General features: G+C 43.7%; 1 protein-coding gene across 1 annotated transcript in view; it reads right to left on the bottom strand.

Moving 5' to 3' along the window:
• Positions 1-1,284: 1,284 nt before the first annotated feature.
• SLC7A14 (solute carrier family 7 member 14) overlaps positions 1,285-26,318 on the bottom strand; it is a 117,955-nt gene continuing 92,921 nt past the window's right edge. The window contains exons 4-8 of the mRNA XM_075268703.1: positions 13,059-13,276; positions 9,119-9,265; positions 7,435-7,643; positions 6,465-7,342; positions 1,285-1,869 (exon numbers count right to left, since the gene is read on the bottom strand). Coding sequence (XP_075124804.1) covers positions 1,553-1,869; positions 6,465-7,342; positions 7,435-7,643; positions 9,119-9,265; positions 13,059-13,276 — 1,769 coding nt within the window. The 3' untranslated portion in view covers positions 1,285-1,552. The remainder of the gene's footprint in view (positions 1,870-6,464; positions 7,343-7,434; positions 7,644-9,118; positions 9,266-13,058; positions 13,277-26,318) is intronic.

The raw sequence follows: 26,318 nt of genomic DNA, 5'->3' as shown, positions 1-26,318 counted from the left end.
AAGATATATACAATCCGTATCTTCACTTTATATTTCCTTTCCCAGGTGGACAAAACATATATTGGTTGGAGGAAATCTGCCATACAGCGCAGAGACCGCAACCATCTGAAACTGCACCACTACTGATATTATCGGTAGATTTTATATTACAAACCTGAGGCTAGCATTCTTTGTATTGTTATTTACTATTCACTTTGTATGAAATATTATATCAAATCTACATATGAAACTCCTCTCCCAGATTAAAAGCAGAGTCTAATAATAAAATGTTCCGGGCATAGCCAGTGTTTCCACTACTTTACGTTTTCAGCTATGTACAGGCAGTTTTATCACTATCCCTTGAACAGAATGGGATTTTGGAGGTTTATAATAAAACCATTAGCTATTCTTTTTGTTTCTGCACTATTTGGCACAGATGAATTCATTCTCTTATGTATCTATTTTATTTTTTCTCTAATTTCTTGGAGGGGCAGACTTGACTATTTGAGCATTATGATAGTTCTCAAGGTTCATGGCCCCTTAGCAAGTTATAGCACTGACTACATCTCGGCTCAACGCCAACAGAACAAGTGTGCCATGGCTACAGAGGTTGGTAAGGGATCCATGTTCTTTAGTGCCTGAGGGTACCAGTTATTCTTCATTTACTCTTGATTTATCTCCATCCTCCATCTTTGTAGAACCATCTCCGTGTCAAATATCTACATTTCTATGCAGCTCCTATTGTAATTCTTCTTACTATGGGTAGGTTCTTTGGGCATTAAATCCTATCTTGCAAACACTCATAATCCTCAAGTACAGAAATTTGCTCAGATCATCCAATTTCTATAGCCTTCCATTCAAGCCCCATATTGTCCAATATCAGAGTTGGCTGTACCAGGATCGGATTATACAGCATAGTCATAGTTATGTCTCCGGTAAGACACTTTCCATTTGGATTGCAATCCCATTGCATATTTTACAAGTGGAATTTCCTAACTAGTCGTAACAAAGTTCTCTATATACATATGCAACCTTCCTATAAAATTCCCCTTCCTTATCTCATCCTGATACTATCCTATTCTAGACAAGTACAATAAAAATCCAATTCCATTTACTTTACAGTGCACATACTCGTACTTTGGTTTTATAATATCAGCTATATTTTGGAACCAATACTTGTCCCTGATTCCTAACCATTCTTTGAACCTTCCAAATTCAAAATGAATGTTTTATATTCATTTATAAATATATATATAAATTCTGTATAAATAGGAAAAATTCATTGAAGAATACCAAACCGTAACCATGTATTTCCCTATCTTTAGCGGTGAGAATGAAAAGAAACATTTTACTCTGTATTGTTTTGAACTATGCTCATTGTTATTGAATAAAACATACTAAGATCATTTAGGCCAAATATGTATGAAAGGAAAATCAGCAAAACATGAAACACTTCTTTACAACTCAGTAAGCAGTACACTGTATGAAGAGAAGAAGATCCCCATACAGGGCCGGTGAAGCTGTTGCGTTTTAGGCCACAGTTGAGGTGGATCACAGACACAATGTGTGAGTGTTATTCTGGGTAGTCTAACTCCTCATTGGCAATCAGAGCATCAAAGTCCTGTTTATGCTTCCCTTTACTTTTAGATCTGCTGTTTGTCCGGTTACTGTCCTGTGCCTCCCCTGTCTGCTGATAGTAGTAACCTTTTGGATCTGCGCTACCCCAGTCCTGGTTTTTTTCTTCCTCGGGAGGGTAGGAGAAGCCATCGTCCACTGAAAAGGTATCATCTACATCATATCTCTGGTATGTGCTCTGGTGGAGAACTTCCTCTCTTGCACTTATTTCCAAGGTGCTGTTCCACATACCATAGCCAAAATATATCAGCAAACCTAGGGGAACACAGAAAGAGGAAAAATATTGTTAAGGATAATGGAGTTGTATTACATATTACTTTTCACCAACTAAAATTCACTCTCATACGTGTTCCTGGCACTCTCCTCTAATATTTCAGATCATCTTTCATATTACTAACACATTTTAGTAAAATTACATTTTAATCCCTAAAAATAAGTAGAAATAAAGGTTAAAAGCATCATCATAGCAAGAAATGCTGCAGAGTATTTATATTACTGTTATACCATTCTTGCATATCAATTTGCCCAACAGTGTTCAGCAATACACATTGCAAATGTAAAATTTATCAATAATATTGCTTAAAATATATACTTAAAGCTGAGGCCCCACATTGCGGAAACACAACTTTTTTTGTTGCAGATTTTGCTGCATTTTTTTTTAGCCAAAGCCAATAATGGCTTGAAAATGAATGGGAAATATCTATAGGAAGCTCTTATATGATTCTCTTATGCTTAATCCACTCCTGACTTTGGCTAAAAAAACCGCAATAAAATCTGCAATAAAAATAGCTGCTTTTCCACAAGGTGGGGGATTAACCTAAGGCTAAGGCCCCACAGGGTGTCCCGCACCAAAAAAGCGCTTTAGACAGAAAGTTCACAGAGGTTTCCTCTGTGGACTTTCTGTTACAATTATATCTATAGGGCAACCACCAGCATTTCCGTAGGTATAATTGACATGCTGCAATTTCCAAAACCGTGCTGGTTTTGGAAATCGTGGCATGTCCACACTGTGGTTTTTACATGGGTATGGGATTCAATTTTTCCTGCGGTGTTTCCACTGCGGGCAAATCACGGCGTTTACATCCCATGGGGCTCTGGTATAAAAGGGTTTTATAGGATTAAATGAGGAACGTGACTTATTTTTCCAGAGGCAGCTCTACTTTTGTCAGCATCAGTGTCTGATACTGCGGCTCAGTCCGCTTTATTCTAATAGACTGGAGCTACAATACCAGACCCAGTACATGAGTCAAGCTGCTTCTGGAACAAAAAAAAAAAATCCTTGAGCAGTAGTTTACTTCTTTTGTAACCATTCCATTTAATGTCATCATGTTCTAGATAATACATGCACTTTATAGAGTCTTTCATATGAAATGGGTCATGACTGTTGTCCTAGTAAAGGCACTTTCACTGTGAACACCATGTACCACGGTCTGTCATTAGATGTTATCACATGAGAATAAATTCCTTAGGTGTCTGGTTGCTACATGCATCTTAAATGAGCTCTTGGAAGATATCCAGATCCTGAACTGTGAAAATACAAGGGCAGATGATTAACCTAAAGAAACCTTCCATGTCCCTTTCCCCTTCTCATGTTTACCTCTATTGTGCTGTTTAGGACCACATATGTTTGGCGCTCGATGACAAATCCCTATCATGAAATTTGGCCACATCAGGCAGATAATATGTTGATTGAGATGCTAAATAATTTTATCGCTGACAGCTTCACAAATGAAATATGCATGATGAGTGTTAGAGAAATCTCTTGATGTGCACAGCAGCCTCAGGTCTAGCAGTGCCAGATGGTATATGAGCAAAGTTCTCTTCATAGAAATTTAATGAGGCTCTGTCTTGTCCGAGTCATGGTGAGCGCTGTCCTGCGAAAGCCCAATTAAAACTGCAACTATCTGCTCTGATGGTCCCTGTTTGATAAGTCTTCATAACCAAGCGATCAGACGAAAATATTAGTCACTGAAATAATAATGTATTAATTGCCTTTTATGTGCATTACTCTTTTATGTAACATTATATATGCACAATTCATTATTCACAGCGGCAAGCCAAAGACTTGAGGAGATGAAATGTTGGCGGAGCTGCATATTTAATTGCTATATACACCTGTGAACACAGTGGAAGAGATGTAAAGGAAATCTCCATGCCCTTTACAATGTACCCTGTACTCCATGGGGTACAAGGTAAGAAAAAATAAAAGCTGAAAACAAACTTCAGCTTGGCAGTAGGAATTTTCTTCTTGGCTCAATGTGAATTTATACACTATTTCAAAAGCAACTAGTTATTTTAAGTAAAGAAAACCATGGAGCAAAAGAGATATTTCCTGTATATACATTTTGTTAGATAGGCCATCTGTTCCTAGTCTCCAAAGAGAAGAGGATACACCTGCAACTAGCACATAAGTGTTATATGAAGTGCTTCATGTTTGGAAACCTTCCTAAACTCAACCTCTATGACCCCTATGGGAGGGATATACATTAGTACACCGGAGCCTTCATGCCTTGTGATTACTTCTAGGAAGCATCCAGAGGGAAATACTGGGTTTTATTAAATACTCTGCCGCACCATTTTGTAGCATCCTTGAAATAGTAATTCAGGAATTAATATTAAAATCTCAGTAAATCACCACAAGGGCAGCCTGCAGGGCATGTAAGATAAAGTATGTTATATAAGCCCAAAGTAACATATGACCGATGTCTTCATAACCATAAATGACTACTATAAAACTAATTTTCCTGTATATTAGAATCTAACTTATATTGTCATATCTGGGGGGGGGGGGGGATTTATCAACACTAGCATTTTCCATGTCCTGCAAGCAAAATTTTTCTCTCCGCATTTTTTGGGTGGAAACCCAGTGTACCCCAACATAGTCTGTGGAGTCCGCAGGCTTCCACAGGTAACCATTTTTTAAGTGGATTGGTTTTGCATTTTTCAGATCCCCAAGAGGACCAGAAGAATGGAAGCCTAAGTGCAGATGTGAACCTAGAGTAACTTAACAGGGCTTAGATTATGGGGATAAGGTCCATCCTTAGGGAGAGACCACCAACCAGACAGAAACGGTGCCGTCCGTAGCTGAGAAATTGATTTGGTTATAACCCCGCATTATGCAGTAAAGACTTGTAGGAAAGTCATGACTGATGTTCAGTGTGCTTCCCATAGAGGGCGGCATACCAGAGGCAGTGTCTCCCTGTTTACATCTTGGGAGACAGATTTGCATATTCTTCCCATGTTAACAGGGCTTATTCAAGTAATGGTAAACGGCTATCTCTGGATACATTTCCTAGCTATGTGACATTAGTAACCAAATATTCCAGAATGTCCAGGTAATTTCTAGTAAAAGAAGAGATTGTCCAGATTCCCAAAAAGAGCTGGCAAATCTCCAGGGAGTTACAGAAGTTGTGCTTGGGCAAGGATTGCAGTCCCTTAAGTCCAAGGCATCTACCAAAAATTGCATTTGATACTAGTGTTATTGAGGGGATAGGAGGGTCTTCTGAAAAAAAAAATGTAAAGTCTCTTTTGTGTTGATTTTAATTTTTTCATGAAGATTTGTTCTTTTGACATGTAAAATTGTCATTTAGTCTATGGATTCATCAGTCTCATTGATGTCCTGTTGACTAAACCCCACTTGGTGATATTTCTACATCAGCCTTAGCCTTTAGGAGTTATGATGGCTTCCCACTCAACAGAATATGTTGTACAAATTTATGTGACTGAGAATCAGTCCCATTTATTTAAAGTGGATTGTTTGACAGCAAACACTTGGGTTTCTGCAAACCCTATTCAGATGAATAGGATGGTGACAGAAATTTTTACAAAACAATGTACAACATTTAGATCTCTCCCATATAGTACATCTGGAAGGTTCTTCAAAGGCTCCAAAATATAACAGTAATGGGCACAATGACATTTTGGAGAAACAACACTATAAATATTGAATAAAACCAGTTAAAAGATAACCAGAAACCTGGGCACTGATGGAGCCAGCCAGCAATGGAATGAGTCCATAAAAGACAACAATGAAAAGATGTGACTTTAAACACTGGGCAGTATATGGTGCACAGTATCACAGTCAACCAAAGTAGCGGGGAATGAGATTGAATCAGGCAGAGGTTCCTCCTGCATAGATAGATCTCATTTGCAATGTCTAATCCAATATCATATAAATTTAGGATAAGGCCATGTTGCGGAAAAGCTACTTTTTTGTTGCATATATTGCTGCATTTTTTTGGAGCCAAAACCAGGAATAAATTGAGCAAAAGGGAGAAGTATAAGAGCTTCCTAGATATGTCCCATTCCTTCTGAAGCCACGACTCAATGTGGCTAAAAAAAAACGCTGCGGGAAAAATCGCAGCGTTTTACAGCGCAAACAAAGGGTATGGGATTCATGCTAATCCCATACCCACTTTCCAGAAGAAATTGCAGCGCGGTCACACTGCGTTTTGCAAAGCCGTCGCGGCTTTGCAAATCGCAGCATGTCAATTATATCTACAGAAACGCTGGTGGCTTTCCCAGAGATATAATTGTAACAGAAAGTCCGCAGAGGAAAACTCCATGAACTCTCTGTTGAAAGCACTGTGGAAAGAACCACAGTGCGTCCACACCGCGGTTCTTTCTGCAGCACTTTAGCGCTGCGATTACGGCCCGTGGGGCCTTAGCCTTATAATGGTTTTGAATAGTGGTGAGTGATAGCTATTGAAACCATCCACCAAATATTGGCCAGTATTTGAAGCCACAACTTCTCACTAAACACGGCGACATATATGTACAGATGATATAAACTGTTCTGTTCAACACAGCATTTATACAGATTCCTCATTTTAGTGATGTTTGCAACTTACCCACAAAGCACCAAACAGCAAATCGGATCCATGTAATGGACGACAATTTCAGCATAAGGTAAATGTTGACTAGCATGGCAAATGCAGGAACAAATGGGACGCAGGGTGCCATGTAAGGCAATTTTTTTGGGTTCTCCGGTTGTTGCAGAATAACAAATATCAAAGCAATAATCAAAACTACCATCAAAACGACCAATAGGACAGCCCACCACACCTGGTCATAAACATAATCTGCTCCAAAAATGATAAAAGAGCAGAAGATGAATATCAAAATGAAAAGAAGCATGACACAGATGGTCACTGTGCGACCTGTGGCAAGTGTTGGCCGATCCATTTTTCCAGGTAAGCCAAGTCTTATTCTCATTGTATAGTATCGTGGACCTATGAATTTCTTCAACTTGAAAAGGTAAATGTTTTCGGACCCATCTGCCTCTATGCCTGATGTCATGTCAACTGTTCCATAGTTTGGATGGTTAACATTGTAGTTGGATTTATCAGATTTACCAATAAGCATTTCATTGTCTCCCAGAGAAGGCAGATTCTTTGCCCCACATGTGTTTGTGGCCGGACCACTGAATTCTTCTCCATCACTCATAGGAGAACAAATTTCTTTCTCACATTCTGCAATGATTCCTTCTTTTTTCTTGGTATGCTCTTCAGAAAGAAATTTAACAAACCCATCAATGTCGCTCTCAGGTTGGTAACGCAATAGCAAGACGCACACAGATACAAGGGTGTAAGCTAATAGGGTTCCAATAGACATCATTTCTATTAGATCACGTAGACTGACCAGTAGAGACAGAAGAGCAGCAAGAAATCCAGAGACAATACAAGCCACAACGGGTGTCTCTGTGTAAGAGCTGACATGGGATAAAAACCTACAAATACAAGCAAGGAAATATATCAGCAAAAGAGATTCATTGTGTGCAGGCAAATGTTGGTATATGTAATTGAGATAAGCATTACTAACCTGAACAACAACCCATCACCAGACATTGCATAGATCACTCTGGGCATAGGGAACAAAGAACCAAATAAGCTGACCGTGAGCCCGGCTACTGATCCAATGGCCACAATAAATTTAGCAGCGTAGAATCCATGTGCTACAAACATCTCCATTAGTGGTGATTCGGAATCAATCATATTGTATGGGACCATTAGTGTTAATATCACGCTTACCTAATAAGGCAATCAAAAGTATGGTTAGGTAAAGAAATGTAGGAGCCTATTGTCTAAGTAACCCCTCGTTCACATCTGTGTTCGGTATTCCATTTGGGGAGTCTGCATGAGGACCCCCTGAACGGAATACCGAATGCAACTGCAAGCGGTGTACAGTAAAAGCACACGGACCCAATAGACGATAATGGGGTCCTGTGTGGTGGTGACACGCTGCCTGCACGAATCATGTGCACAAAAAGGTAGATTGCGAACTACTTTCCTGTCCGCATGATCCCTGCAGAGATCAAGCGGCAAGCACACAGACCCCATTATAGTCTATGGGGTCCGAGTGCTTTCACTGGCACACTGCTTGCAGTTGTGTTCCGTATTCCATCCGGGGGGATCCTTGTGCGGACTCCCCCGGATGGAATCCAAACGCAGATGTGAATGAAGCCTAAGATAGTAGTGGATATATTATCTAAAATACAGATATTTTCCAGTATAATACTTCAGCTTTTACTGATAAAGAATGAAAAAATTGAGTTAAGGTTTGTTGGATGTGGCTCTGGTTGGATCCCTGATTCCTCTTCCTTCATAAGACAACCTCCTACCCTTTTTCCCTTTCTTTTTCTTCTTTTGATCTTCTAATTTACCCGGTTGATTGACTTTTTATCCTATAAAAGCCTTGTGGTGGTGTACTGAGATTCCCACAATTACAATGTCAGCAATGTCATCCTGCTATCTTTCCTGCAGTGTGTTTGCTATATTATGTGTAGCTATATTCCCCTACATGCACTTTATTGTTACATTGTTCTATGTGAGCTTCAGTTTGTTTTCCCCATGTTAAATAAAGGAAAATGATCAAAGAAAATAACTGTTGCTCCATTGGTTCACCCCCATCATTACAGTGGTCTATGCCGTTACTGTTTACTTGTCCTGCAGTGATGATGTCACAAATATCCAGATGACTCTCTGGTCTCAGGATGACATACCATTAATACCGTCATCACATGCATGTACAGTATATCATCACTGCAACCAAAGACTGGTAGTGAGAAATGGAGCATCAGCACCGGAGTGGCAGGGATTCACCAAATTATGTATTATTGTACTGTAAAATCCTTTACTAATCCATTTTACTAATAATTTGTAATCCATACATTATTAACAATCAATAAGATTATTGGCTTGAGTAGATTCAGCTACAGTATGTGTGAGCATTAACTGGGACATCGATCTGGATCCCACAACATGTCCCTATGACAGCACTGGACTGTAACAGAAATGAGAACAGCAAGTATTGTCATAACCTAGCCGCAGTACAGATCATGCATGCTTGGGTCTGTATCTTCAAGCACAGTTGCTTACCATTTCATATACCTTTAATAGATTACATTTAGTGGTTGTACTTACAGTTATTATGCTCATTCTGTCTTAGCACTAATGCATTAATAATATGACTTTGTAAAATGGATTATACAGACGTTACTACTTACAGATACATATGCTGTTAGACAGGTGACCAGGGAGGCAGTTATGGCATATGGAATGGAAGTATTGGGACTCTTTGCCTCTTCTCCTGTAGTAGCTATGATATCAAACCCAATAAAAGCATAGAAGCAGGTGGCTGCACCTTTCAGGACCTATAGGATCAGACAAAACAAGAAGATTATTAGTACAAGAAGAAGCTGACAGTATGAACAGCGGCTGCCTGAGAGATTCCAATAGCAACAATGAGAAAGATTTACTAATATTATGTAATGTAAGCCTAGACTAAAATCTATGAATGTTTAGTAGTGAGCTTGTTAGTTTTTTTATACTGAAACCAAACAATTTGGGACTAATCTTAGGCTGCCGCAACATGATTTCTGGTAGTTGTAGGCCCAAGGGAGGTGTAAAAAGTAAAAAAATCATTTATACTCACCTTCCCCTCACCTTTTTGGGGCCTCTTTTGCAGTATCTGGTGATGTATTTCTTCCTCCTCTGTGAATGTGACAAATATTAGGCTAACGCCTCATGTAGCGGACCGCAGCAAAAAAGTGCTGCGCGAAAATTGCAGTGGCAACGCATTGTGGTTTTTCCCCTCAGTGCTTTTCACAGAAAGTCCTATAGGAACTATAGGGAAACTGACGGCATTTCCGTAAGTATAACCAACATGCTGTGATTTCCAAAACCGCAAAGGTTTCGGAAATCACAGTGTGTCTGCTGCACGTATATTCCCACAAAGTGGGGATGGGATTTGCAAGAGTTCTGGTGTATTTTGCATAGTAAATATACCCTAAATATCTTCCTACACTAGTTTTGAAGGTTTTTCTGTCTTACAATATTGATGACCTTAGACCACGATGAAGAGTTTTTTCTGGCCTTTTTTTTTTTTTTTAACACAAAGCATGTGGCCCATAGGCCTCAATAGGATGAAGTCTATGAGGGATCCTTTGAAAACTGAGTATCCTTGGATGTACCTTTGGCCATAAAAAGGTACTTTTTCACAGCCGAGTGCACGGCCCTTTTGTCTGAACAAACTGTTTGAAGCATCTGGGGGAAGCCTGTGCAAGCACTGCAGTTTATAATTTATACCATGCATCATATACATAGTAATGGCTGTGCAGGGTAAGGCAGCTTTGTCACATTCACATGAGCACTGCAGCCCCTTCAAACAGCTGATTATGGGGTGGGGGTGTCTAAAGTCAGATGACCCCTGATCAGATAATTAGATATTGGTAACTTATCCTAAAGAAATCAATAGTGTAAACCTTTTAACTCTTTGAAGCATACCACCAGTTATAAAGAACTCTTCATACATGTGAATATAAGAAACTTTGTAATACAGTCTTGGCTGTAAGTGTTGGCACCCCTAAAATTTTCCAGAAAATGAAGTATTTATCCCAGAAATTTATTGCAATTGTTTATTGTAAACATTGGGCAAACATTAAAAAAATTTGAAATAAAGGCAAAAACTATATAATTTCATGAAAAACTCTAAAAATGGGCTGGACAAAATTACTGTCATGTAGGGGCCGCACGGTGGCTCAGTGGTTAGCACTGCAGCCTTGCAGCCCTGGAGTCCTGGTGTTCAAATCCCATTAAGGGCAAAAAGCCATCTGCAAGGAGTTTGTTCTCCCTGTGTTTGCATGGATTTCCATCCCAAAGACATACTGATAGGGGGGAAAAAAAGTACATTGTGAGCTCCATGTGGGGCTTGCAATCTACATTTAAAAAAAAAAAATTATTGGCCCTTAATATTTGGATGCACGCCCTTTGGACACAACTGAAATCAATCGCTTCCTATAACCATCAACAACCTGCTTACACCTCTCAAATGGCAGAAGCAGCAAAACAACCCCAAAACATCTTAGAACCTCCACCATATGTGACTGTTGGTACTGTGTTCTTTTCTTTGTAGGCCTCATTCTGTTTTCAGTAAATAGTAAAATGATGTGCTTTACCAAAAAGCTCTATCTTGGTCTCATCTATCCACAAGACTTTTTCCCTGAAGGCTTTTGGCTTATTCATGTAAATTTTGGCAAACTGCAGTCTACCTTTTTATGTCTCTGTGTTAGCAGTGGGGTCCCCTTGGGTCTCCTACCATAGTGTTTCATTTCATTCAAATGTCTACGGATAGTTCGTACTGAGATTGATTCACCCTGAGTCTGCAGGACAGCGTGAAATTCTTTGGAGCTTGATTGGGGCTGTTTATTCACCATCTGGACTATCCTGTGTTGTAACCTTTTATCAATTTTTCTCTTCTCTCAATATCAGTGTCATGGGTTGTAAATGTCTAGACACTGTGGACAAAGGAACATCAAGATCTCTGGAGATGGACTTGTAACCTTTAGGGTGAGTTCACACGGAGGAAAGTGGAGCGCAATCTGGCAGGTATACACGCCAAATCACGGCTGCAAAATTACGCCGCGTCTACGATCCTCACTCCCATTGAAATGAGTGGGAGCTTTTGCGGAGCGCAATCTGCCGACATGTGTATACATGCCAGATTGCACTCCACTTTCCTCCGTGTGAACTCACCCTTAGATTGTTGATATTTTTCCACAATTGTGGTTCTCAAGTCAGTTCTCTTTTACTCTTTCTGTTCTCCATGCTTAGTGTGGCACACATGACACACAATGCAAATATTGAGTCAACTTCCCACACCTGTTACTTGCCACAGGTGAGTTTGAATGAGTATCACATGCTTGAAACAAAGATGTTTTGCCAAAATTTTGAAAAGGTGCCAACAAGTTTGTCCAGTCTACTTATGGAGTTTTGTGTGAAATTATATCCAATTTGCCTTATTTCTCTGTATTTTGTGTTGTTCCAATACATACAGGAAATAAACACGTGTATAACAAAACATATGTAATTGCAATAATTTCCTAGGAGAAATACTTCATTTTCTGGAAAAATTTCAGGGATGCTAACACCTGAATCTCCTTATCTCCTTATCAGTCTATTTTATCTTTTACATAAAATGCGTATCTGCACACAGCTTACACACAGAACTGTATGGAGAGTAGACAGGGAGGAGGAGGCTGTTACATGATTTATATTCTCATTCTGTGGAGTGATAAAGTCTTATATGGAAGGTATATTAGTGTCAAAATAGCTATCTTTTGCCCACACAATAGCGAAGTGTAGCAGCAATTATTTGTGTGTCTTTTCCAGCAGCCTATCCCCACATACACTTGTATGTAAGATGTAAATCAGCCTGAAAAGTGAAGTAGGAAATATATTTCTTTACTAAGATATATTACCTGTACTATTCATTTATGCAAAGTTGTTCATAACTGGAAGTGCGCATTTAAGTAATAATTCTAGGCAGAAGAAATCTTTACACAAAGTTCATCCAATTTTGGTCAGAACATCTTCATTTCTTTTAAGCCATTATTCCCCACATACTGTTTTAACTAGCTCACATGTGTTGCATGTATATTCTTAATAAATGCACTCCAACTCTTTAGGGTAGTACAGTAAGGGAGAGTTCACACGGTGTAACGTGCCACGTGATGTGGCACGTGTACGCCACGGGAGCCTTTGCGGGCCGTACACGCTCCCATTGATTTCAATGGGAGCGGGGATTGTATGTGCCGCGCTAGTTTGCAACATCACGGCCGCAAACTAGCGTGGCGCATACGATCCCTGCTCCCATTGAAATCAATGGGAGCGTGTACGGCCCGCAAAGGCTCCCGCGGAATACACGTGCCACATCACGCGGCACGTTACACCGTGTGAACTCTTCCTAATCTTTGTTTAACAAGTTGGTCCATCCAGAAATATACTCAATCTGATCTGGGGGTGATCCTGCTAAGAAATCCTATTAGAAAACTGTTGTAAGATGACAGCTTCTCTATTCCCTGATAACAGAGATGAATACAGGAATCCGAATACAATTATAGAGTCACAAGTGGTCAGTTTACTATAAAATGATTTGCAGTCACCTACCCCTGACCATCCATAGGGTAGAAAATTCCCTTCAGACCAGTTTTTTCCATTGACGAAGAAAAGGCCAGCGATCATGATAAAGACCCACACAGCCAAGTTAATAACATTCAGCACATTATTAAATCCCACAGAATTCTTCACTCCCAGGGCAACAATTATGGTTACAATAACTGCAATGACCAGAGCGAGGAGGTCTGGATACGATTCTTCCCCTTTTCCTGAAATGAAATAATAATGAAGAAACAAATATCACAATTGCAATATGCAACATGTACAATGTTATACTATACAGCAATATAACAAAAAGAAAAGCACGATGCTGTGTGATCATCCGATCAGATGTTGAAAAATGGATATGCCAGAGGAGAACGTCTGATTATGAGTCACGAGAGTGAGTAATATGTTGGTGATTCAGGCCTTCAGCAGCTAGTCGTTTCTTTTTCTGCAGTGTATGTATCATCTTCTTACTATAATGTGCACATTTATACCCACAGACATTGCTGTAGGATAAGACATGCATGTATATTGTCATCTTCTAGGATATGTTTTATTGCATTCATCTACTATCCAGTCACAGGTGACACCAGTGGGAGGGTGAACAGCTCAGAGGTGCAATGAATATTAATCTGACATTTTGAAACAATGAATGATATAAATATTTTCAGACATTTATACTAAAACATGATACATGTTTTTTTTTTGCCTTCCTCTGGATCAACACTGTAGGCAGTGGTGTAACTACCGCCATAGCAGCAGAGGCAGCTGCCACAGGTCGCGGGACATTAGGGGCCTGGTGACAGCCGCTACTGCTGCTATCGTTATACTCGGGGGTCTTTTCGGACCCCCGAGTATAATGATTGGCAGTCCGGGAGAGGTAAGAAACATAAAAAACACTGTTACTTACCTCTCCACGATCCTGCCAGGCCTCCTTCCTGACATCTTTTCTGACGTCTCTGACGTCACATGAACCCGGCTTGCGTCCCGGGTCATGTGACGTCCGACGTCATAGAAGAAGGACGGCAGCGGAGGCGACAGCGTAGGAGCCGGGGGACAGGTAAGTAACAGTGTTTTTTTATGTTTTTATTCCCTTGGGTCTCCGATTATTATACTCTCGGGTCTGAAAAGACCCCAGAGTATAATAATTGTATATGGGTGTCCACAGTGGGACATAATACTGTGTGCAGGGGCCACTATGGGGGATAATACCGTGTGCAGGGGCCACTATGGGGGATAATACTGTGTGCAGGGGCCACTATGGGGGATAATACTGTGTGCAGGGGACACTATGGGGCATAATAGAATGCGCAGGAATGCGTAGGAGGGGGTCGGTCAAGGTCTTTGGCGTCAGTGGGGGGGGGGGCCCATGTCAAAAGTTCGCCACCGGGCCCCGCCACTCCTAGTTACGCCACTGATTGTAGGGTACAGTAGTGTTATAGGTTGGACTTGATGGACTGATGTCTTCATCCAACCTCATCTACTATGAAACATCTAACTATGTAACACACTACACATAACAGTCTTACGCTCGCTTCACATCTGTGTTCGGGGATTCCGTTCCTCTCTCCACATAAAAAATGAGGAGAAAAAAGAGCTGCAAGCTGCACTTTTCTCTCAGCTTTTTTCGTGTGGAAACCGAGCGGAAACCACACGGACCCTATTATAGTCTATGGGGTCTGCAGGTTTCCTATGGTAACCACTTTTTTATGCAGATTAGGTTTCTATTTGGGGAGTCCCCCCCTGAACGGAAACCTGAACGCAAATGTGAATCAAGCCTGAATGGTAGAACTCTTTCGTAACCCACTGTAGTCACGTACATGTTACCTTTATGTAGAGAGGAAACCTCTGTAAGGCTGAGGCCCCACGTTGTGGAAATGCAGCTTTTTTGATGCACATTTTGTTACACTACAAAAGGAATGGGAAATATATAGGCAGCATTTATACTTCTACTATTTGCTCAATCCACTCCTGGCTTTGGCTCAAAAAAACCATAACAAAATCTGCAACAAATAAATCTGCAACAAAAAAAGCTTTGTTTCTGCAACATGGGGCCTTAGCCTTACAGTCAGTCGTTGAAGCCCATCCTTTACAAAAGCAGCATATTAGACTAAACTAAGTCACTTCTGTAACTCTAGTCTAAAACAATAGAGTGGTCACTCTAAGGGAGCATTCACACAGAGTTTTGGGGCACCGATTTTGCCACAATAATTCGAGTAAAGAATCAGTGCTGAAAAAAAGACTCCCATTGACTTCAATGGGTTCCATTTTATGTGCATTGAACCCATTGAAATCAATGGGATTCTTTTCATAGCTTAAGTGGTCTGGTCTGTAGTATGTTTAGGGGGTTTGGGTCTGAATTGATCCTGCTCTGGGTCTCTATTTAAAGATCCTGGTTTGCAAGTCTGGAGTTATTGAGACAGTTTGGTTAGAGACCATATTTAATGAGGGTGTCTGCTCTGTGGTTTGGTCAACAGACTATAATGCTTTAGCAGTCTGGAGTCTGTATTTATTCTTAGAGCTGTATTTATACTAAGGTCTGGTTTAAGGGATACATTTATTTGTACTGCCTGAACTGCTGGAGGTGGCTGCAGAAGATGTCTCAGTGGCAAAGTCTACGCTCCTTAGGAGAAGTCATCATGGTGGTCTGGGCCGATGGAGGAGAAAACTAAATAATGGTTTCAATAACAGATACCATCTACCTGTCAGTCAACGGATTTATAAAGGAGCTGTCAATTATCATTTCTGTTTTATTAAATACCACTGAAAGTCTCTGTGTTGCCCAGGCCTACTTGACAAATGGATGTTACCATTCCCCTTGTCAAAAGGATGTGTCCCTACACAGTTTTATGCTGTCAGTTATGATTAGACACTATCAGTGTGTATGGGCACAGCCATTTCACATGGAAAATGGTAACTGCCAATGGTGAAAGTTAACAAAGAGAGATGGAATTGACTATAGACGTAGTGTGGCAGGGGTGGGGAATATCGGGGGAGCCCAAAGAATATGATCTAGTTAATCTACCACTGGAGGGTACTTGCACTGTCCTCATACTGCACGTTGATATACATCACAGTGTATGAACATAAACCTGGGGGTATATTGAAATAATTTATTTCAGCAGGCGTATTTGGCTCAGGAGTGTTGAAGAGACTATATTAGTATGCGCATAGTACAGATGACTGAAGGAACCAGGAACCAAGATTTTACCTATTCCAAATAATGATACTACAGTATAGGAATGGTTGTTCGAAAGCATTTGGATACATAGAGATTAGAGATGAGCGAACAGTGTTCTATCGAACTCATGTTCGATCGGATATTAGGCTGTTCGGCATGTTCGAATCGAATCGAACACCGCGTGGTAAAGTGCGCCATTACTCGATTCCCCTCCCACCTTCCCTGGCGCCTTTTTTGCTCCAATAACAGCGCAGGGTAGGTGGGACAGGAACTACGACACCGGTGACGTTGAGAAAAGTAGGCAAAACCCATTGGCTGCCGAAAACATGTGACCTCTAATTTAAAAGAACAGCGCCGCCCAGGTTCGCGTCATTCTGAGCTTGCAATTCACAGAGGACGGAGGTTTCCGTCCAGCTAGCTAGGGCTTAGATTCTGGGTAGGCAGGGACAGGCTAGGATAGGAAGGAGAAGACAACCACAACAGCTCTTGTAAGAGCTAAATTCCAGGGAGAAGCTTGTCAGTGTAACGTGGCACTGACGGGCTCAATCGCCGCAACCCAGCTTTCCCAGGATCCTGAATGGAATACACTGTCAGTGTATTCCCGTATACCCGATATATACCCCGATACCCGTTCCAACGGTGTGCCCCCCCACCTTCACCCCAGAAATACCCTGCAAGTCCCCTAGCAATAGAATTGGGGCTATAAACACCCACAATTTTTACTACTGGTATACAGTGCCATTGTCTGACTGGGAATTCAAAGAATATATTGGGGTTATAAATACCCTCATTTCTTGCTACTGCCATATAGTGCCAGTTTCTGACTGGTAATTCAAAGAATATATTGGGGTTACGTGCACCCACAATTTTTACTACTGGTATACAGTGCCATTGTCTGACTGGGAATTCAAAGAATATATTGGGGTTATAAATACCCTCATTTCTTGCTACTGCCATATAGTGCCAGTTTCTGACTGGTAATTCAAAGAATATATTGGGGTTACGTGCACCCACAATTTTTACTACTGGTATACAGTGCCATTGTCTGACTGGGAATTCAAAGAATATATTGGGAATACAAATACCCTCATTTCTTGCTACTGCCATATAGTGCCAGTGTCTGACTGGGAATTCAAAGAATATATTGGGGTTACGTGCACCCACAATTTTTACTACTGGTATACAGTGCCATTGTCTGACTGGGAATTCAAAAAATATATAGGGAATACAAATACCCTCATTTCTTGCTACTGCCATATAGTGCCAGTTTCTGACTGGTAATTCAAAGAATATATTGGGGTTACGTGCACCCACAATTTTTACTACTGGTATACAGTGCCATTGTCTGACTGGGAATTCAAAGAATATATTGGGAATACAAATACCCTCATTTCTTGCTACTGCCATATAGTGCCAGTTTCTGACTGGTAATTCAAAGAATATATTGGGGTTACGTGCACCCACAATTTTTACTACTGGTATACAGTGCCATTGTCTGACTGGGAATTCAAAGAATATATTGGGAATACAAATACCCTCATTTCTTGCTACTGCCATATAGTGCCAGTGTCTGACTGGGAATTCAAAGAATATATTGGGGTTACGTGCACCCACAATTTTTACTACTGGTATACAGTGCCATTGTCTGACTGGGAATTCAAAGAATATATTGGGAATACAAATACCCTCATTTCTTGCTACTGCCATATAGTGCCAGTGTCTGACTGGGAATTCAAAGAATATATTGGGGTTACGTGCACCCACAATTTTTACTACTGGTATACAGTGCCACTGTCTGACTGGGAATTCAAAGAATATATTGGGGTTATAAATACCCTCATTTCTTGCTACTGCCATATAGTGCCAGTTTCTGACTGGTAATTCAAAGAATATATTGTGGTTACGTGCACCCACAATTTTTACTACTGGTATACAGTGCCATTGTCTGACTGGGAATTCAAAGAATATATTGGGAATACAAATACCCTCATTTCTTGCTACTGCCATATAGTGCCAGTGTCTGACTGGGAATTCAAAGAATATATTGGGGTTACGTGCACCCACAATTTTTACTACTGGTATACAGTGCCATTGTCTGACTGGGAATTCAAAGAATATATTGGGAATACAAATACCCTCATTTCTTGCTACTGCCATATAGTGCCAGTTTCTGACTGGTAATTCAAAGAATATATTGGGGTTACGTGCACCCACAATTTTTACTACTGGTATACAGTGCCATTGTCTGACTGGGAATTCAAAGAATATATTGGGAATACAAATACCCTCATTTCTTGCTACTGCCATATAGTGCCAGTTTCTGACTGGTAATTCAAAGAATATATTGGGGTTACGTGCACCCACAATTTTTACTACTGGTATACAGTGCCATTGTCTGACTGGGAATTCAAAGAATATATTGGGAATACAAATACCCTCATTTCTTGCTACTGCCATATAGTGCCAGTGTCTGACTGGGAATTCAAAGAATATATTGGGGTTACGTGCACCCACAATTTTTACTACTGGTATACAGTGCCATTGTCTGACTGGGAATTCAAAGAATATATTGGGAATACAAATACCCTCATTTCTTGCTACTGCCATATAGTGCCAGTGTCTGACTGGGAATTCAAAGAATATATTGGGGTTACGTGCACCCACAATTTTTACTACTGGTATACAGTGCCATTGTCTGACTGGGAATTCAAAGAATATATTGGGGTTATAAATACCCTCATTTCTTGCTACTGCCATATAGTGCCAGTTTCTGACTGGTAATTCAAAGAATATATTGTGGTTACGTGCACCCACAATTTTTACTACTGGTATACAGTGCCATTGTCTGACTGGGAATTCAAAGAATATATTGGGGTTATAAATACCCTCATTTCTTGCTACTGCCATATAGTGCCAGTTTCTGACTGGTAATTCAAAGAATATATTGTGGTTACGTGCACCCACAATTTTTACTACTGGTATACAGTGCCATTGTCTGACTGGGAATTCAAAGAATATATTGGGAATACAAATACCCTCATTTCTTGCTACTGCCATATAGTGCCAGTTTCTGACTGGTAATTCAAAGAATATATTGGGGTTACGTGCACCCACAATTTTTACTACTGGTATACAGTGCCATTGTCTGACTGGGAATTCAAAGAATATATTGGGAATACAAATACCCTCATTTCTTGCTACTGCCATATAGTGCCAGTGTCTGACTGGGAATTCAAAGAATATATTGGGGTTACGTGCACCCACAATTTTTACTACTGGTATACAGTGCCATTGTCTGACTGGGAATTCAAAGAATATATTGGGGTTATAAATACCCTCATTTCTTGCTACTGCCATATAGTGCCAGTTTCTGACTGGTAATTCAAAGAATATATTGGGGTTACGTGCACCCACAATTTTTACTACTGGTATACAGTGCCATTGTCTGACTGGGAATTCAAAGAATATATTGGGAATACAAATACCCTCATTTCTTGCTACTGCCATATAGTGCCAGTTTCTGACTGGTAATTCAAAGAATATATTGGGGTTACGTGCACCCACAATTTTTACTACTGGTATACAGTGCCAATTTCTAACTAGGAATTCAAAATGCGCAAGGCTCCCGGAAAGGGACGTGGACGAGGCCGTGGGCGAGGTCGGGGGAATGGTTCTGGGGAGCAAGGTAGCAGTGAAGCCACAGGGCGTCCCGTGCCTACTCCTGTGGGGCAGCAAGCATTGCGCCACTCCACAGTGCCAGGGTTGCTTGCCACATTAACTAAACTGCAGGGTACAAACCTTAGTAGGCCCGAGAACCAGGAACAGGTCTTGCAATGGCTGTCAGAGAACGCTTACAGCACATTGTCCAGCAGCCAGTCAGACTCTGCCTCCTCTCCTCCTATTACCCTACAGTCTTGTCTTCCTTCCTCCCAAAATTCCGAAGCTTTACAGAACAATAACCCAAACTGTCTCTGCTCCCCAGAGCTGTTCTCCGCTCCTTTCATTGTCCCTCAACCTGCCTCTCCACGTCACGATTCCACGAACCTAACAGAGGAGCATCTGTGTCCAGATGCTCAAACACTAGAGTCTCCTCCATCTCCGTTCGATTTGGTGGTGGATGACCAGCAACCCACCCTCATCGACGATGATGTGACGCAGTTGCCGTCAGGGCATCCAGTTGACCGGCGCATTGTGCGGGAGGAGGAGATGAGACAGGAGTTGGAAGAGGAAGTGGTGGATGATGAGGACACTGACCCGACCTGGACAGGGGGGATGTCAAGCGGGGAAAGTAGTGTGGATGTTGAGGCAGGTGCAGCACCAAAAAGGGTAGCTAGAGGCAGAGGCAGAGGTCAGCAGCTTAGGCGAAGCCAGGCCACACCCGGAATCTCCCAAGATGTTCCAGTTCGTACCCAGCCCCGAAAAACTCCCACCTCGAGGGCACGTTTCTCGAAGGTGTGGAGTTTTTTCAAGGAATGCGCCGAGGACAGATATAGTGTTGTCTGCACAATTTGCCTCTCGAAATTGATTAGGGGCTCTGAGAAGAGCAACCTGTCCACCACTTCAATGCGCCGTCATTTGGAATCCAAGCACTGGAATCAGTGGCAGGCAGCAACGGCAGGACAAAGGCCGCCTGCCGTTCACGCCACTGCCACTGCCTCTGCCACTGCCTCTGCCTCTGCCACTGCCACTGCTGACTGTGCTGGCGATGCACTCCAGAGGACGAGCCAGGACACCACTTCATCTGCCTCCGCCACTTTGTTGACTTCTACCTCATCCTCCCCTGGTCCTGTCTTATCTCCTTCTCCTGCACCATCAAAGGCACCATCAGGCGTTTCTTTACAACAACCCACCATCTCTCAGACATTGGAGCGGCGGCAGAAATACACTGCTAACCACCCACACGCGCAAGCCTTGAACGCCAACATCGCTAAACTGCTGGCCCAGGAGATGTTGGCGTTCCGGCTTGTTGAAACTCCCGCCTTCCTGGACCTGATGGCAACTGCGGCACCTCGCTATGCCGTCCCTAGCCGTCACTACTTCTCCCGGTGTGCCGTCCCCGCCTTGCACGAGCACGTGTCACTCAACATCAGGCGGGCCCTTAGTTCCGCGCTTTGCACAAAGGTCCACTTGACCACCGACGCGTGGACAAGTGCATGCGGACAGGGATGCTACATTTCACTGACGGCACACTGGGTGAATGTAGTTGAGACTGGGACTGCTTCCCAAACTGGCCCGGTGTACCTCGTCTCCCCGCCTAACATTCCTGGCAGGGACACGAGAAGAACACCCCCCTCCTCCTCCTCCTCTACCGCCTCCTCCTCCGCCACCGCCTCCTCCTCCGCCACCGCCTCCTCCTCCGCTGTTAGATTGACCCCAGCTACGAGTTGGAAACGTTGCAGCACTGGCGTTGGTAGACGTCAGCAGGCTGTGCTGAAGCTGATCAGCTTGGGGGACAGACAGCACACTGCCTCCGAGGTGAGGGATGCCCTCCTCGATGAGACGGCAATATGGTTTGAGCCGCTGCACCTGGGCCCAGGCATGGTCGTTTGTGATAACGGCCGGAACCTGGTAGCAGCTCTGGAGCTTGCCGGACTCCAACATGTTCCATGCCTGGCCCACGTCTTCAACCTAGTGGTGCAACGTTTCCTAAAGAGCTACCCCAATGTTCCAGAGCTACTGGTGAAAGTGCGGCGCATGTGCGCCCACTTTCGCAAGTCGACAGTAGCCGCTGCTAGCTTAAAATCTCTCCAGCAACGCCTGCATGTGCCACAACACCGGATTTTGTGCGACGTCCCCACACGCTGGAACTCAACGTTTCAGATGTTGAATAGAGTGGTTGAGCAGCAGAGACCTTTGATGGAATACCAGCTACAAAACCCTAGGGTGCCACAAAGTCAGCTGCCTCAGTTTCACATCCATGAGTGGCCATGGATGAGAGACCTTTGTGACATCCTACGGGTCTTTGAGGAGTCCACAAGGAGGGTGAGCTCTGAGGATGCGATGGTGAGCCTTACAATCCCGCTCTTGTGTGTTCTGAGAGAATCCCTGATTGACATCAGGGATAACTCAGATCACACAGAGGAGTTAGGGATAGCATCCGATCCGTCACAGCTGGAGAGTAGGTCCACACATCTGTCCGCTTCACTGCGTTTAATGGAGGAGGAGGAGGAGGAGGAGGAGGAGGAGGAAGAAGAGTTGTCCGATGATGTGATGGTGATACAGGAGGCTTCCGGGCAACTTCGAATCGTCCCATTGTTGCAGCGCGGATGGGTAGACATGGAGGATGAGGAGGAAATGGAGATTGAACTTTCCGGTGGGGCCAGAGGAGTCATGCCAACTAACACTGTGGCAGACATGGCTGAGTTCATGTTGGGGTGCTTTACAACCGACAAGCGTATTGTCAAAATCATGGAGGACAACCAGTACTGGATCTTTGCTATCCTTGACCCCCGGTATAAAAACAACATCTCGTCTTTTATTCCGGTAGAGGGGAGGGCCAATCGCATCAATGCTTGCCACAGGCAATTGGTGCAGAATATGATGGAGATGTTTCCAGCATGTGACTTTGGCGGCAGGGAGGGCAGTTCCTCCAGTAGGCAACCAAGTTCTCACCGGTCCACACAAACGAGGGGCACACTGTCTAAGGTCTGGGACACCTTGATGGCACCCCCTCGCCAAAGTGCCGCCACGGAGGGTCCTAGTGTCACCAGGCGTGAGAAGTATAGGCGCATGTTGCGGGAATACCTTTCCGACCACAGCCCTGTCCTCTCCGACCCCTCTGCGCCCTACACGTATTGGGTGTCGAAGTTGGACCTGTGGCTTGAACTTGCCCTATATGCCTTGGAGGTGCTGTCCTGTCCTGCCGCCAGCGTCCTATCTGAGAGGGTGTTCAGTGCAGCCGGTGGCATCATCACTGACAAGCGCACCCGTCTGTCAGCTGAGAGTGCCGACCGGCTCACTTTGATAAAAATGAACCACCACTGGGTAGAGCCGTCATTTTTGTGCCCACCTGTGTAAAGCACCCCAACATGAAACTCCATGTCTGTACTCAACCTCTCCAATTCCTCCGCATCCTCATACTCATCCACCATAAGCGTTGCACAATTCTGCTAATACTAGGCTCCCTCCACCCTGATTTCCCCCAACTCTGCTGGTTAGAGGCTCCCTCCACCCTGATTTCCACCAACTCTGCTGGTTAGAGGCTCCCTCCACCATGAATTTGCCCAAACTGGGCTGTTTAGAGGCTCCCTCCACCATGAATTGGTCCAAACTGGGGTTTTTAGAGGCTCCCTCCACCATGAATTGGTCCAAACTGGGCTGTTTAGCGGCTCCCTCCACCATTAATTGGTCCAAACTGGGCTGGTTAGAGGCTCCCTCCACCATGAATTTGCCCAAACTGGGCTGTTTAGAGGCTCCCTCCACCATGAATTTGCCCAAACTGGGCTGGTTAGAGGCTCCCTCCACCATGAATTGGTCCAAACTGGGGTTTTTAGAGGCTCCCTCCACCATGAATTGGTCCAAACTTGGCTGTTTAGAGGCTCCCTCCACCATTAATTGGTCCAAACTGGGCTGGTTAGAGGCTCCCTCCACCATGAATTGGTCCAAACTGGGTTTTTTAGAGGCTCCCTCCACCATGAATTGGTCCAAACTGGGGTTTTTAGAGGCTCCCTCCACCATGAATTGGTCCAAACTGGGCTGTTTAGCGGCTCCCTCCACCATTAATTGGTCCAAACTGGGCTGGTTAGAGGCTCCCTCCACCATGAATTTGCCCAAACTGGGCTGTTTAGAGGCTCCCTCCACCATGAATTTGCCCAAACTGGGCTGGTTAGAGGCTCCCTCCACCATGAATTGGTCCAAACTGGGGTTTTTAGAGGCTCCCTCCACCATGAATTGGTCCAAACTTGGCTGTTTAGAGGCTCCCTCCACCATTAATTGGTCCAAACTGGGCTGGTTAGAGGCTCCCTCCACCATGAATTGGTCCAAACTGGGTTTTTTAGAGGCTCCCTCCACCATGAATTTGCCCAAACTGGGCTGTTTAGAGGCTCCCTCCACCATGAATTGGTCCAAACTGGGCTGGTTAGAGGCTCCCTCCACCATGAATTTCCCAAAACTTGGCTGTTTAGAGGCTCCCTCCACCATTAATTGGTCCAAACTGGGCTGGTTAGAGGCTCCCTCCACCATGAATTTGCCCAAACTGGGCTGTTTAGAGGCTCCCTCCACCATGAATTGGTCCAAACTGGGTTTTTTAGAGGCTCCCTCCACCATGAATTGGTCCAAACTGGGCTGTTTAGAGGCTCCCTCCACCATGAATTTGCCCAAACTGGGCTGGTTAGAGGCTCCCTCCACCATGAATTGGTCCAAACTGGGCTGGTTAGAGGCTCCCTCCACCATGAATTTGCCCAAAATGGGCTGTTTAGAGGCTCCCTCCACCATGAATTGGTCCAAACTGGGTTTTTTAGAGGCTCCCTCCACCATGAATTGGTCCAAACTGGGCTGTTTAGTGGCTCCCTCCACCATTAATTGGTCCAAACTGGGCTGGTTAGAGGCTCCCTCCACCATGAATTTGCCCAAACTGGGCTGTTTAGAGGCTCCCTCCACCATGAATTTGCCCAAACTGGGCTGGTTAGAGGCTCCCTCCACCATGAATTGGTCCAAACTGGGGTTTTTAGAGGCTCCCTCCACCATGAATTGGTCCAAACTTGGCTGTTTAGAGGCTCCCTCCACCATTAATTGGTCCAAACTGGGCTGGTTAGAGGCTCCCTCCACCATGAATTGGTCCAAACTGGGTTTTTTAGAGGCTCCCTCCACCATGAATTGGTCCAAACTGGGGTTTTTAGAGGCTCCCTCCACCATGAATTGGTCCAAACTGGGCTGTTTAGCGGCTCCCTCCACCATTAATTGGTCCAAACTGGGCTGGTTAGAGGCTCCCTCCACCATGAATTTGCCCAAACTGGGCTGTTTAGAGGCTCCCTCCACCATGAATTTGCCCAAACTGGGCTGGTTAGAGGCTCCCTCCACCATGAATTGGTCCAAACTGGGGTTTTTAGAGGCTCCCTCCACCATGAATTGGTCCAAACTTGGCTGTTTAGAGGCTCCCTCCACCATGAATTGGTCCAAACTGGGCTGGTTAGAGGCTCCCTCCACCATGAATTGGTCCAAACTGGGTTTTTTAGAGGCTCCCTCCACCATGAATTTGCCCAAACTGGGCTGTTTAGAGGCTCCCTCCACCATGAATTGGTCCAAACTGGGCTGGTTAGAGGCTCCCTCCACCATGAATTTCCCAAAACTTGGCTGTTTAGAGGCTCCCTCCACCATTAATTGGTCCAAACTGGGCTGGTTAGAGGCTCCCTCCACCATGAATTTGCCCAAACTGGGCTGTTTAGAGGCTCCCTCCACCATGAATTGGTCCAAACTGGGTTTTTTAGAGGCTCCCTCCACCATGAATTGGTCCAAACTGGGCTGTTTAGAGGCTCCCTCCACCATGAATTTGCCCAAACTGGGCTGGTTAGAGGCTCCCTCCACCATGAATTGGTCCAAACTGGGCTGGTTAGAGGCTCCCTCCACCATGAATTTGCCCAAACTGGGCTGTTTAGAGGCTCCCTCCACCATGAATTGGTCCAAACTGGGTTTTTTAGAGGCTCCCTCCACCATGAATTGGTCCAAACTGGGCTGTTTAGAGGCTCCCTCCACCATGAATTTGCCCAAACTGGGCTGTTTAGAGGCTCCCTCCACCATGAATTTGCCCAAACTGGGCTGTTTAGAGGCTCCCTCCACCATGAATTTGCCCAAACTGGGCTGGTTAGAGGCTCCCTCCACCATGAATTGGTCCAAACTGGGTTTTTTAGAGGCTCCCTCCACCATGAATTTGCCCAAACTGGGCTGGTTAGAGGCTCCCTCCACCATGAATTGGTCCAAACTGGGTTTTTTAGAGGCTCCCTCCACCATGAATTTGCCCAAACTGGGCTGGTTAGAGGCTCCCTCCACCATGAATTGGTCCAAACTGGGTTTTTTAGAGGCTCCCTCCACCATGAATTTGCCCACACTGGGCTGGTTAGAGGCTCCCTCCACCATGAATTGGTCCAAAC

This window comes from Leptodactylus fuscus, chromosome 3 (assembly GCF_031893055.1).
Source record: "Leptodactylus fuscus isolate aLepFus1 chromosome 3, aLepFus1.hap2, whole genome shotgun sequence".
Lineage (NCBI taxonomy): Eukaryota > Metazoa > Chordata > Amphibia > Anura > Leptodactylidae > Leptodactylus > Leptodactylus fuscus.
The sequence above is the reverse complement of the archived record's forward strand: the minus strand, read 5'-3'. Positions and strand labels throughout refer to the sequence as shown.